The sequence below is a fragment of the Pinus tabuliformis genome, chromosome X, assembly GCF_031772625.1.
Source record: "Pinus tabuliformis cultivar Carrire ecotype Pingquan chromosome X, CPIR1, whole genome shotgun sequence".
In the NCBI taxonomy this organism is placed as follows: Eukaryota; Viridiplantae; Streptophyta; class Pinopsida; order Pinales; family Pinaceae; genus Pinus; species Pinus tabuliformis.
Genome location: NC_142308.1, coordinates 1224997204 through 1225010845, shown reverse-complemented (window position 1 = coordinate 1225010845; position 13642 = coordinate 1224997204). Strand labels below are relative to the sequence as shown.

At 36.0% G+C, this 13642-nt stretch overlaps 1 protein-coding gene across 1 annotated transcript; it reads right to left on the bottom strand.

Annotated features, from left to right (window-relative positions):
• Window positions 1–12205: 12205 nt before the first annotated feature.
• On the bottom strand, window positions 12206–12520 carry LOC149144383 (uncharacterized). Its single transcript, XM_089452140.1, has one exon. It carries the CDS (start codon window positions 12518–12520, stop codon window positions 12206–12208), a length of 315 nt encoding a protein of 104 aa, XP_089308266.1.
• Window positions 12521–13642: the final 1122 nt, after the last annotated feature.

The following is a 13642-nucleotide window of genomic DNA, read 5'->3' as shown; positions in this document are numbered from 1 at the left end:
CCAGCTACTATTGGAAGGGAGCTCCAACCCCCAGATCTAGTCAACAACCGGTGATGGTAGGAAGCTTCAACTTCCTTAATAAAGGCTCCAATCCTCAGTGTCCTCCATGGACCACGTTTCATAAATTTTCGGACTGGATACTCCTGGTACAAAACAACACAGTCTGTAGGCCACGTTTCATCAAATTTTCATACTAGACCCATCACTAATATCGAAGCTAAAAAACAATCACCACTGTAATAATTGCATCTACCAACAATTAGTCAATCTGAACAGTCATATCACTATCATTGGAACATTGTGTTGAACCCAGAAAACCTGCATCATCATCCACATCGAACAAAAACCTCAAAAATCATATGTCAGAATGTATACGCTACTTCAATGAAGCCAACCTGTATGTATACGCTACTTCCTTTAACCAAACTAGCGTATACCTCCAAAATAATAAATCATAAAAACCTCTGAATCAAAATTGTACAAACCAATAACATTCTGAAGATCTATTGTCAAATTACAGAGTTCTAAACAGACGGCAACAACGATCACCCTTCTCACTTAATCAATCAATCAATCAGACTCAATCTCCTTAAACATTCAGTTCTACTTTCAGATCTAATGAATGCATCATTGACATACAACAATGAAATAGAATCACTGATCAAATAGATTAGTCATCTCTGAACAACAGGCTTTTCTTTTGCATACTCTACTTGGAAGAGTCAAACTAGTGTGTATACACACCTTCACCAAGGCAAACCAGTGCATAGATATGAAAATACTAACTTAAAACTTCATAACTATTCAAGACTTCAGTCATACCCATATCATAACATTTAAAGGACAAAATATTTGTTAGCACTCAGATCTAGCCTATCCATTATCAGATCACATAATGATAAGTCATTATGATCCTGGTCCATCATTAGATCGCATCCATCATCAAACACTCAGGTGCATACTTATTCCAGATCAAGAAAAGCATGAGAAACCCATAACATGCATATTTTATTTTGATCTAACACTTCATAAGATATTCATTACTTGTGCACTTAGCCCTTTTATCTTCTCCTCCTTATATATTTTTAGCCTTTCTTAATACCTTGGACCAAAACAACACTTAGAACCTATGGTATTGTTAGACGAGATCAAGTAACCATTATTCTGCTCAATATTGTGGGCTAATACCATGGTATGTACCCTTGGTATTCTTTAAATTTAGTTTTCCTTAATTTTCGATCTCGTACACGCTTTTCCTCTTGTGAAAGTGCATGCATATATATATACTCTCTTTTTGTACAGTGAACCCGCTTGTATATGCTACTTGGACTATGTGAACTCACGTATACAACTTAAAATAACTTAAAACATTATTTTTCTTTAGTTGCTTGATTCTGATCTGTAATCCTTTGTCCCACCATCCTATTCTTCTGTGCCATAGAACTGTTACAATGTGAGTTGTCATCATACATCACTTGTGAACCAATTCCTCTTAATTGTCCTACATTTTGTCACAATTGTAAACACAACTGCCATGTATTCTGTCACATCCTGTTTATACATTCATCAAGTAGTCCATTCATCAAATAGGTTGTCATTAGGGACAACTCATTAGTTAGGTTTCTTATCAAGGACACCACTAACACAATCTCCCTGTATCAAATCTTTAACCATTATTTTGTTCCATCATTTAGTCACCTCTAATATCTCTATGTTCCATCATTCTGTCACCTCCAAATATTATCCTGTAGATTCATCTAGTTACCGTATACAAGTGAGTTTCTCTTCTACAAGTGATTTTCCATCAAGGACAACACATGCATGCTAATGCCAATAATATAGCCATGCATAATAGACACAATTTTTTTTTTATCTGGGAAAACCAACCTTGGGAGAAAACCCGAAATTATTTTCTTGAGATGAAATTGTCTTTAAGAAAGTTTTACAAATCAAAAAAATTGTCCAGAAATATGTGTGAATATTTCAGGTCAAACTATGAGTCAAAACTGGGAAAATAGTTGGAATTCAATGCTAGTCAAAATCATTCAAAATTCAACTCTATTGTCAAGCTTTTCTCTGGTCAAACTTGGCCCTAGAATCTAAGGCCCTAATTTCTAATTTAGTAACCAAGCCATGACTTATGTCATATGAACCATTTTCATGACTTATGCCTTTTAAGCCAATCTATCCCACATTCCAAACAAACCATAAGCCTATAGCATATAAATTAATCCAATAAAAGCCATAAATCCAACCTTCCAATGGATGTGTTATTGCAACGTAGGCTTAGATACCTTGTTGATATTTGATGTTGAAATATCAAACTTTCAAATTTTTAATACCAATATCAAGAGCATTATCAACATATAGATAAACCTTTTCATTTAATCCAATGACTGTGAATTGAAAAGAAATATTTTTTCCACCCACCATATATAACGTATGCTTTTAAATTGAACCTTTAATTATGCCATAATCACCATGAGACCAAACATAAACATTTAGTTTGTAATGATGCCATATGAAGTTGTAGCATATTATATATTTTCATATAGATCAAGTTATTCAACTTATATCTTGCATATTCCTGTAGTTGCATGTATTGTTAAAACTTTTAGTATGCTTATAATTTCTCATGTGGCATCCTCCCTAACCTATGGTCATGGTGAAGGGTAAAAGAAAAATTGGATGTCAAATTTCAACAGATTTGATAAGTACTATGGGGCACTTTTATAGTTTTAACGAAAAAGTAAAAAAAATTCAAAACTAGTATCAACAAGAAGCATTTCAAGAAATATTTCTACAAATAGTATCTTTCAAAGTTCTACTATGATAATAAGATGTAGAATTTATTTGAACTCAAACTAGGAAGCATGACCACGGATGAAAGTGAAAGGAAGTTTTTGGTACTATTAAGGTGCATTAAATTTATCGAACAGGTGAAAGTGGAAATTCATGAGTTAATAAGTGGATTTCCTTATTTTTATAAAGATAAGATTCAATTGGGAGATCATAGGACATTAGCTAAGAATATTGGAAAATTTAAGTATCTATATTAGCGAAGAAAATGAAAGGAAACTTATCAGAAACCTTGGAGGGATAAAAAGAGGAGAAATCAAATTAGAGAAATAAGGAATTCAATCTTCCTTTCAAGAGAAATATTCCAAAGAGATATTAGCAAAACTGTCATGCCTAAGATATATCCAACGTGGAAGATCCATTGGCAAAAAGAGGAAGACAAACAATAAAATATTGTGGATGTATATGATTTGATATGTATAGAGAATTCTCTCTCAAAGATGAAAAAATGACCTCTCTACAACATCCAAGAGTCTAAAATAGTGAAAGTCATGGGAAAAAATATTCCAAGGATATATGCCCCTTGGAGGATTGATAGGAAGAAAATAAATCTCATTGATTGAGGTGGAAAGTAATATTATTAATCATCCTATTTCTATTTTAATTGATCCAAGATCATACCATATGGTTATATATATCCTTAATTTGTGGATAAGTCTAAGTTGATGAAAAAGAAGCTTGAAACACCATGGTTGGTTCAAGTAGCCACTAATACCAAAATACAAATTAATGAGATTGTTAGTGTTATGAATCCAGTTCACAAAAAAGATAGAAAAGATAGATCAATGCCTTAGAAATAAGCCTCTTCGAGGGGGCAACCTCCTTTACATTAAACAAACAAACAATTCTTGGATGATACAAATGACAAGACCTCCTTTCTATATATAGCAGTCTAAGGGGTCATAATTTAATTAGAGCCGACATAACAATAATAAGTTAAGGGCACAATAATAACAATAGTGGGCTTCTATGGGGCACAATAATAATTATATGGGTACAAAAATATAATAAGGGGGTTGTACTAATAACAATAAGGGGTTACACTAGTAGTATAGGGACCTAACATGCCCCTGTCCTTCAAAAAGTGTTGTCCTCAACGCTTGAGTAGTTCTTGATGCTCCTGTATAAAATTCTTGTCCTCCCATGTGGAATATTCAGCTGGTAAGTTCTTCCACTTGATGAGATACTCTGAAATTGATTGATTTCGTAGCTACTGGGTTCTTGTTTCTGTGATTTCTCTAGGCTCCAATATGATTTTTCCTTCCTCGTCAAGTTCTGGCAATATTGTTTGAAGTGGGATCTTCTGCAACTTTTGAATGAGCGGCCATACTTTTTCGTCGTTCTTCCATTCATACCTTGTTTCGTTTATCCAATCTGGTTGGATAATAGAAATGGCACACAACAATGCTTCCACATCCTCATCGTTTCTTGAGAGTGCATCTGTCACAACATTTTGCTTCCATTTTTTGTAAATGATTTCAAAGTCATAACCCAACATCTTTGTGACCCATTTTTTTTGCTCTTCATAGGATAATTTTTGTTCTAAAAAGTATTTAATACTATCATGATCCGTTTTTACCTTCAAGTGTCTTCCCATTAGGTAAGGTTGCCATTTCTTAAGTGTGTGTAGTATTGCCAACATTTCCTTCTCATAAATAGCTTTCTTGAGGGACATTTGTTTGTATGTATGTAACCATAAAAATACCCAATCACCTACATCAAAACTTCTTTCATTGCGATGTTGATCTTCCTATTGTTTCATTCGATTATGCACCCAAGTGTCGTTATCCTTTAAAAGTTGGAGAACTTGTTGTTGATGCTCGATGTGATCTTTCACTGCTTGAATATTTTTCTTCTTGATATGTCCTTCTATATTTAGAGTTTGAGGAGTGGTAATTTATTCCAGTGCATTACAAGATATGGTTGGATTCATTTACTAATTCTCTATGTGATCTTTCAATTCTTGAACATTTTTCTTCTTAATATGTCCTTCTATCTTGATAGTTTGAGTGGTAATTCCAACCATTGCATTACAAGATATGGTTGGATTCATTTCTTCATTCTTGATGTGGTTTGTCACTTCTTGAACCTTTTTCTTCTTGATATGTCCTTCTATCTTAAGAGTTTGAGTAGTAATTATTTCCAATTCTTTACAAGATGTGGTCTGATTCATTTCTTCTTTCTCCGGGGTTGGTTCCTAGTGTATATAATCTTATTTTGGCGTTTCTTGATCCTTTTATTACTCCTCTCCACAATCAATGTAAAATAATTTCTTCTCAGCACACTTATGACCTTTAATGTATTTTTTATCACAATTGTAACAAAGCCTTTTTCTCTTTTTTCTTCCAATTGTTGTGGTGTAACCCCTGTAGGTTGTGGAAGGCTAGGAGCAAAAACACTTCCATATTTATAGTTGTGAGGGGTAGACCTCCTTGTTGCCATAATTTTTCTTTCCACTTTGTAACAAATCCCTTTTTCTCTTTTCTCTTCCAAATGTTGTGGTGTTTCTCTAAAGAAGGTGTTGCTCTTTGTATCCTCATAATGTGCTATAATTTCCTTCGTGAAAATTGACCACGTAACAAGTGGTTTACGAGAACAAAGCCCTTTATACCATAAAAATTGATCTTGTTCTAAATATGAAGATGCAATACATACCTTTTGTAACAGTGGTACACTATTTATATCAAACTATTTCTCCATTTGTAGTATCCAATTTATCGGATCATCGCCATCAAACTTCCTCATCTCGCTTTTTCTTGATTTTAGGAGCTCGATCTTGAAACGACTGTAACTCTATAATTTCAAATCTCCAAGTTCTGGAATCTCTTCCTGCGGTATCTCTCTGAGTTCTCTTTCTAACCCCGTAAGTCTGATCATAATTTGATTATCCAAGAAAGAGTTATGCCAAATTTCCCACGGTGACCTAATTATAAAGTAGTTCAGTAGAGCGAACTTGTACGACATGCCACGTCTCACTGTTTTGACCTTAATACTTGAAACTGATATACAGAAAACTATAGGAGGTCCTCTTTCTGCAACTTCCTACAAAATTTCAATTCGATGCTTAGAGAGAAAGTTATGATGATTTTCCCTAGGTCACCAGTTCAGGATGTAATTCGGGAGCCTGCAGAAACCCTAAATGTCTCAGATCATATATCCGAAATTATAGCAAGACAAGATCTAAAATTTGGAAGTGAGGTTTAGACTGATTTCTTCTCAAATGTTTTTTTTTTTTACCTTCTGAAACTTCGTAGTGAAAAAGTTATGGTGAAAATTCCATGATGACCTATTTGGAGCAGCAAAACCCTAGAATCCACAGCTCTGATACCAAATGTTATGAAACCAGCTCATAAAAAGACAGAAAAGATAGATCAACACCTTAGAAATAATCCTCTTCGAGGGGGCAACCTCTTTTACATTACACAAATGAAAAATTCTTGGATGATACAAATGACAAGGCCTCCTTTCTATATATAGGAGTCTAAGGGGTCATAATATAATTAGAGCCGACATAACAATAATAATGTAAGGGCACAATAATAACAATAGCGGGCTTCTATGGGGCACAATAACAACAATATGGGTACAAAAATATAATAAGGGGGTTGTACTAATAACAATAAGGGGTTACACTAGTAGTATAGGGACCTAACAGTTAGGGAATGTCCAATAGATTTGAATGGAAAGAATACAAATGCTAATTTGAATATTATATGATATCTTAATTTAAATGGACTGATTTAACAATAATCATGCTATCATAGGTTTCCATAATAGGGAATTCACATGTCTTAGCGAAGGAGGAAAGGAAACCCTTCCACAAGTAACTCCAATACCCTTTTTTATAAGGGAGGTTTTACCTACACACTTGAAGAGATGTTTGAATAAAGGATGTCAAATATATTCGACCCATGTGAAGGAACCTAAGAAGGTCAAAAACCTAACTCTTGAAGATGATCTAATATTGTAGGAGTTTGAAGATTCATTTGGAGATACACTATGATTAAATCAAAAGAGGGATATATATATATATATATATATATATATATATATATATATATATATATATATATATATATATATATATATATATATATATAGAGATTTAATACGTGGAATTGTTCTAGTATCAAAAGAATCCTTATAGAATGAGAACACTAGAACTAAAATATTTATAAATGTAGTTAGAAGAATTATTGAGGAAATGGTACATATGACCAAATGTATTACAGTGTGTAACAACCCTTTTATTTCACCCAACATTTCTAATTAAGAATACACAATTCTAGTGGGATCCATGGTTGGCCAAGAGAGTTTGAATTTTAAACATACAAAAATTAAAGTTTACTTTTATGCAGTGTGGGAATAGGGGTAGTATCCATCCCCATAACCCTCGTGGATAAAACATGGGGATTGAAAACTCAAATAAAGTTAGAGAGAAAGGTGGGAAGAAAGGTAGTCAATGGGGAAGAGAGTGTTAGAGCCTAGATTGACCTCAGGCTGAAGAAAGGCAATTCTAGGGTAACCACAAACCAAGCTTAACCTGGTAGCTAGCCCTACCAGGTTGGGAGAGGGCTCTCTCCTGATAGATCTCAGTCAAGATGACTAGATCATAAACAATATTTTATGCTAGGTATAGTAGCTGAAGGGTTTTGATTGAATTTGTTGGTTTTTTGCTAGATCAGATGGAGCTAGGCAATTTGGGTCTAGGAAATCCGGTCATAATACAAGGTGTTCTATGGGGAAAGGTAGGTATAGAATTTTACACTTGAAATTGAGTGAGGTGAGATGTATAAGACTATTGAGAAGCTGAGGAGGGCATGTAATTGTCATGTATCCTTCTCAAACAGCAGAAAACATAGAATACTGAATGGTTTCCCAAGGTAGAGCATTGTAAACAATGAATTCTACCTATCTATCTTGATATCATTTAGTTAGAAGCAGTGAAATAGATGATGGCACACATAAAACATGTAAACAATTGATAACAAAAGAAGAAACTATGCAAAAGAACCATACCACAGGTATCCCATAAAAATAGCTGCAACTCCTATTAATTTCCTTGCCAAACTGCTTACAATGATGTACAATATTGTTCAGAGCATCCAAGTGAATCCAACCCTTGCAAATGAGAAAGAAAATACATAATATAGACATCAAAACCACTCATCTTGACCATCAAGGGTCGAATCCATGAGAAGAGGGATTGTTTCAACCATTTCCCAACTAAGAACTGGAATATAAGCAGTCAAACAACTTGCCTCTAAAAGAGTGGAAACATATTCATTTGCCTCAAAACCACCCATCACTAATGAATCTACCCTTTAACGTTATTTTACCATTAAAATTACATACCATGTCATCAATTACATCAGTAAAAATAACCATGAGGAGAGAGAAATCAATTTCCAGTCAAAACAGGTGAAATTTTGATTTTCTGTACAAAATGGTCAAAAGCGCAGTGCCACTGGCCAAAAGTGTAGCGCCACTTTTAGCACACTTTTGAAGGCCTTCCCCTTATCCAAATTGAGCCCATGATAGCTCATTGGAAAGGTATTCAAGTCTAGTTTCTGGAACACCTAAAATTATTGAATTTGGAGGTCATTTCCCCCTCAAAACTTGAATCTCCCAAGACTGCTTCTGTGTGTCCAAAAAGAGGCAGAGAGGTCATTTTTTGGTAGTTTTTGGACCTTTTGGTGACCCATATTTGCTCCAAAACTTTTGAAAATTTCCAGGGTGCATGTTCTAATCCTCCTGAATCCAAGTATGAAAACATTTTCTCCATCTGATGTGCCAGGGAAAAGTGCAGCACCGGTGGCGCTCCGCTTCTTGGCAAAATTTCTTTGTTTAAAATTACAAAATTACAAAAATGGAAAGCTTTCCAAAATTTTCCCAAATTTGGCATGGGACACCACCATTAGTTACTTTGATGAGCTATGGAGGATTCAGCCAATATTTCCAAACTATCTTGCTCTTTCTTGCCCTCTAAGGCTCTCCTCAACCTAGCTTTTAGCTTCCTAATCCTCATATTGCAGATTTTGTTGTGGGTCATGTAATGGTAGGCCATGTGTCGAAGCATTTTCTTATCCCGGTTGGCCTTCTAAATTAGTCTTTCAAGATGTACGTTGACCCTCTCAAGCCATGTTTCCCTATCATTTTCAATCTCTTTCTCAATAGGAGTAAATTTAACATGAGCCTCTTTAGCCATTTGCCTGTCTGCTTTGATCATTTGCAACTCCATGAGGACTTGCTTGTCACTCAATTGTTTGTTTTCCTGCTCTAAATATTTGATGATGAACGTGGCCCTCTCTAAGTTGTCCGCCAAATATTTTATTGGAGCTTCTCTTTCTTGAATGATGAGGTCTTTGATAGTGTTTTCATCCTCAGCCTCCAAGTCAATAATGCCACTCCCATGATGAGTAAAGTGATGTTGTGGCTCCTCATGCTCAATCAGGTCAAAATATCTTTCCTCCTCGTCACCAATATCTTCCTCTTGCACCTTTTCCTTGCCTTTGCTCAACCGCTCAACCTGTACCTGTTTTGTTGATGTATAAGGCAAAGCCCCTTCCACACCTTGTGGAGCATACACTTTCCTAGCAGCTACAAAAAGTTTCCTTGTGCCTCTCTGATATGTTAAATAAACTGCTACCTCAGCAGTTTTGGTTTCCTTGGCCTCTTCCCTTGTTTCTCCATGGCTAGAAGGCCCACCTTCTTCTTGATGCACTGGTGAAGGGATCTATGGACCTTTGAACATCTCATGAGCAATAAAAGTCTCCCAAGGAATGTTAAGAAGACTAAGATGATGAAGAACAATGATTTTGATCAAAGAATAATGGTATGGTTTCCTCCGCATAATGTGAGCTATCTTATCAATATTTCTAAACAAGAAATATGGGAGATTTATCATTATTACCCTGGTGAAGTGCATGAGTCTGATATGGTAAGCATATAACCGGGAGAATCTTCCTTCACAAGTGAAATACTTGATGATAATCCTCATCAAAGGAACATACCTATTCTCCAAAAATTTAAAGGGGAAAAGCCTCTTCACCTGGTTTCTATATTGAGGCTTGATGTAAGGTTCATAGTAATCCTCATGAAGATCATGACCCTTGTACCATTTTTTAGCAACATTAGATTTTCTAGTGGCCTCTAAAATGACATTTGGTGATATTGCAAAGGTTACTCCGGCAAGTGTCACCTCATTGTTATGTAGATGAGTCACAAAAAGTCTGGCCAACTCATGGTGAAACTAAACTCTTTCCACCATTTCACAAAATTCAAAACATGCTTGATGTCTGAAACAAGAAACTGCAAGTGGGAAAGCCTGTAATTCTCTCAAACTAGTGGGCTCCTCTCTGATGATTTTTCCTCCTTTATGGGGCTTCCTCTGTTGCATGTGCCTCTCCATAGAACTGTCACTCAATGTTTTCTCCTCATATTCTTGATCATTGTCTCTGTCCATTTTTCCCCTCAGTTTCCACAGTGGTAGTGTATGGATGGTGGTATGGGAAATGAATTGGAGGAATGTGTGGAAAGGAAAGTGTGGGTAAAATGTATGAGGGAGGGGGTTTGGGGAGTGATAAGTGAGTGATAGAGTGTGATAACAGTGATGGAATAAGGGTCCTAGTTTATCAAATGAATGGTAGGCAAACTAGGGTTTTTACAATAGAGATTAGAGTTTTAATTTCAAAGATGAAAAACCAAGAAAATCTTGACATGAACACCCTAAGAAATAAGAGACATGATGATACTTACTTGTCAAAAGGGAAAATTGAAGGAAATTTGATGAATTTTGGTGGCATGAAGTGTTTTTAGGCTTTGCTGGTCAAAGCGCAACGCCACCTACAGGAGCGCAGTGCCGGCCCAAAAGCGCAGCGCCCGTGTAATTTAACACTGGGCAGAAACTACAGGAGCGCGGCACCAAGCTCAAAGCACAGTGCCACCACTCAGAAACGCAGCGCCGCTCCAAAATCTCCAGAAGCACAACGCTTTCCTTTGTTTGCTCAAGAATGCTTAAAAATCGACTTTTCCTCTCCTCTTGGCTCTTTGATTTTCAATAATGACACAATGGCATGAAAAAGGAGGAGAATGAGTTTAAATATGTTCACCTTTTGATTTTTTCTTGTGAAAAACTCACTTTTGTAATGTCTATTTGTCTTTTTAATACTCTGTTTTTTTCAAGTGTATTTCTCTTTTGCTTGTAAGTGGACTAATTCTCTAGATCACTTTCATTTTTGCAGTGGCGGATGCTTGGAAACATCACAAGCTTAGGAGGAGCTTGGGAACAAATATTGCATATAGAAACAATAAAATTACATCATGAAGAAAGATAAAAAGCAATAATACTCTGTTTTCACCTCAAAACTAGTTTTGAGGTGAGAACTACATTCGGTTCTCAACTGATAAATTATGATTTTAACAATGAATATTAGTCTCCTCATATCCTTACTGACCATTATTGGTATGAAATAACTAATTTTGACCATGATAAAACCCTAAAACCTAAAGACACCAAACCCTAATACCTAATAAGATAAACTTTAGAGTAAATCATGAACCATGACTGAAATATGAAAGAGGATCAGCAAGTACAAATTATGAGGAGAAAAATTGGATGTAAACCCTACCATCAGTGAATCCATGACCTAATGGAATGACTCATCAGTATGGGACTCCTACTATGAAATGCAAAAGAGAGAATTTTGATCACTAATGGCAGTGTGAAGACATTGACACTAACATTGGCTCCAATGGGGATGGTAGCTCCATGGGGGTGCTAAGAACACCGTAGACTTAGTAGCCTTATCCATTGGGCATTAGAGTCAACCTTTTCAAAAACTGAAAACTAACACTATGCAAATGGAAACTGACTCATGACTCAAACTGTGACTAGAAACTGAATTAAGCACACAAACCTCACACAAATCATTCAACTTTATAGCCTTCACCTTGGGTCCCAAGCTGAAATGACTGTGTACCTGGAAATCTTGCAATGAAAGGGAAAATGGTATATGCAATGACCATATCATGATTTCAGAAATCATCTCAGAAGTAGTAGTACTTTAGGAGCCTACCATTTACTGGCCCTCCTGGACAATCCTGACCATCCATCTCCTTGAGCAGAAAGGCATTTTGTCCTCTGTATTCATAAGTTTTCAAACTTCCTGTGCTTTCCCTTGTCCTCATTCCGAGCATCCCACCTCAACACTACATTCTCTAGCTGGAATTTATTTGCTTTGGTTTTCTGATCATAGATTTTCTTGATCTTTTCCTACAATCTAAAAGTATTTTGGAAAACTTCGTCCCTTTTTTGCTGCAGATGAATCATCTGATTGATTCTTCGCTAAAAGTCATCCTCTTCACTACCAGCCTCCTGTAACAATCTCATAACTGAAACTGTAAGAGATGTTGAAAAAATTGTGTCAATGCCATAAACTAATTCAAATGGAGACATACCTATGGATTTATTCTGGCTCACTCTGTCAGCCCACAAGGCATTAACCAACTTCCTGTGCCAGCTTTTCTTGTTTGTTTCCAGCATCTTCTTGATGATGTTCACCAAAAACTTATTGGATGATTTAGCCAGACCATTTCCTTGCACATAATATGTTGTAGAATGACCCAAAGTAATATTATACTTGCCACAAAAGTCAATCATCTTCTTTGATTTGAATGTGGCTGCATTATCTGTGATGATTTTACTAGGACAATCGAAACGAGATAAAATATTTGATTCTAAAAATTGGATGATTACTGTATCTGTGGCTTGTCTGGTAGGAATTGCTTCAATCCAATTGGTAAAGTAGTTGGTTGCTGTTAGGATCCATTTTCCCTACTCCGATGATGTTGGGTGAATTTCCCTGATGAAATCGAGTCCCCATTGCTGAAATGGTGCATTGACTTCAATAGGTTTCAGAGGAAGAGGCAAAATTTTTCTTTTCCATTGAAAGCCCTGAGATTCATGATAGTTCATGACTGTTTTGTAAACATCTGAAAATAAAGTTGGCCAGTAGTACAAGTGACCACCATAGTCACCTTTATGAAAGTCATACATCACCTGTTGAGCCTCATCTTCTACAAGACAATTAAGTAGCACACCTCTTGGATCTTTCCAATAAAGAGCATTATTTAGAATGCATAATTTAGCAGCTTTGAGTTTGAGTGATCTACCTTTGTTCTTTATCATCCCTGGAGGTGGTGAAAGGTGTTGAAGTACATACACTATGTCTGAATACCATGGTGACTGAAGAAACATTTCAGACACTTGAATCAGAGAGCCTTATTCTTCATCTTCTAACATGGCTGCGATGAGATTTATATCTAAAGCATGCAGATTTGATTCCACCATTAACCTCGCCAATCCTTGTCCTTTGATCAAGTTTGTAGGCTTAATCTCTAGATCGTATTCCAACATTGCTGCAATCCATTTTCCCCGCCTTCCTTCTGGATCAATTTGGATTAGCACATCCTTTACTGCTGCATTAGGAATGTATGCTATGATGTGTGAGTGCAAAATATACACTCTGAAATCCTTCAAAGCTTTGACAAGAGCAAGAGCTTGTTTTTCAATTATGTTGTACCGCAAGGCAGCATCTCTAATGGTCCTGCTGAAAAAGGCAATGGGATTTTCCAGCTGATCTCTCTTTTGCATCAATACTGCAGCCATGGTATGCTCTGATGCAAATGAAAATATGATGAAATCTTGAGTATAATCAGGACTAATCAATATCGGGGCTGTAGATAGAGCATACTTTACCAGATTAAATGACTTCATGGCATC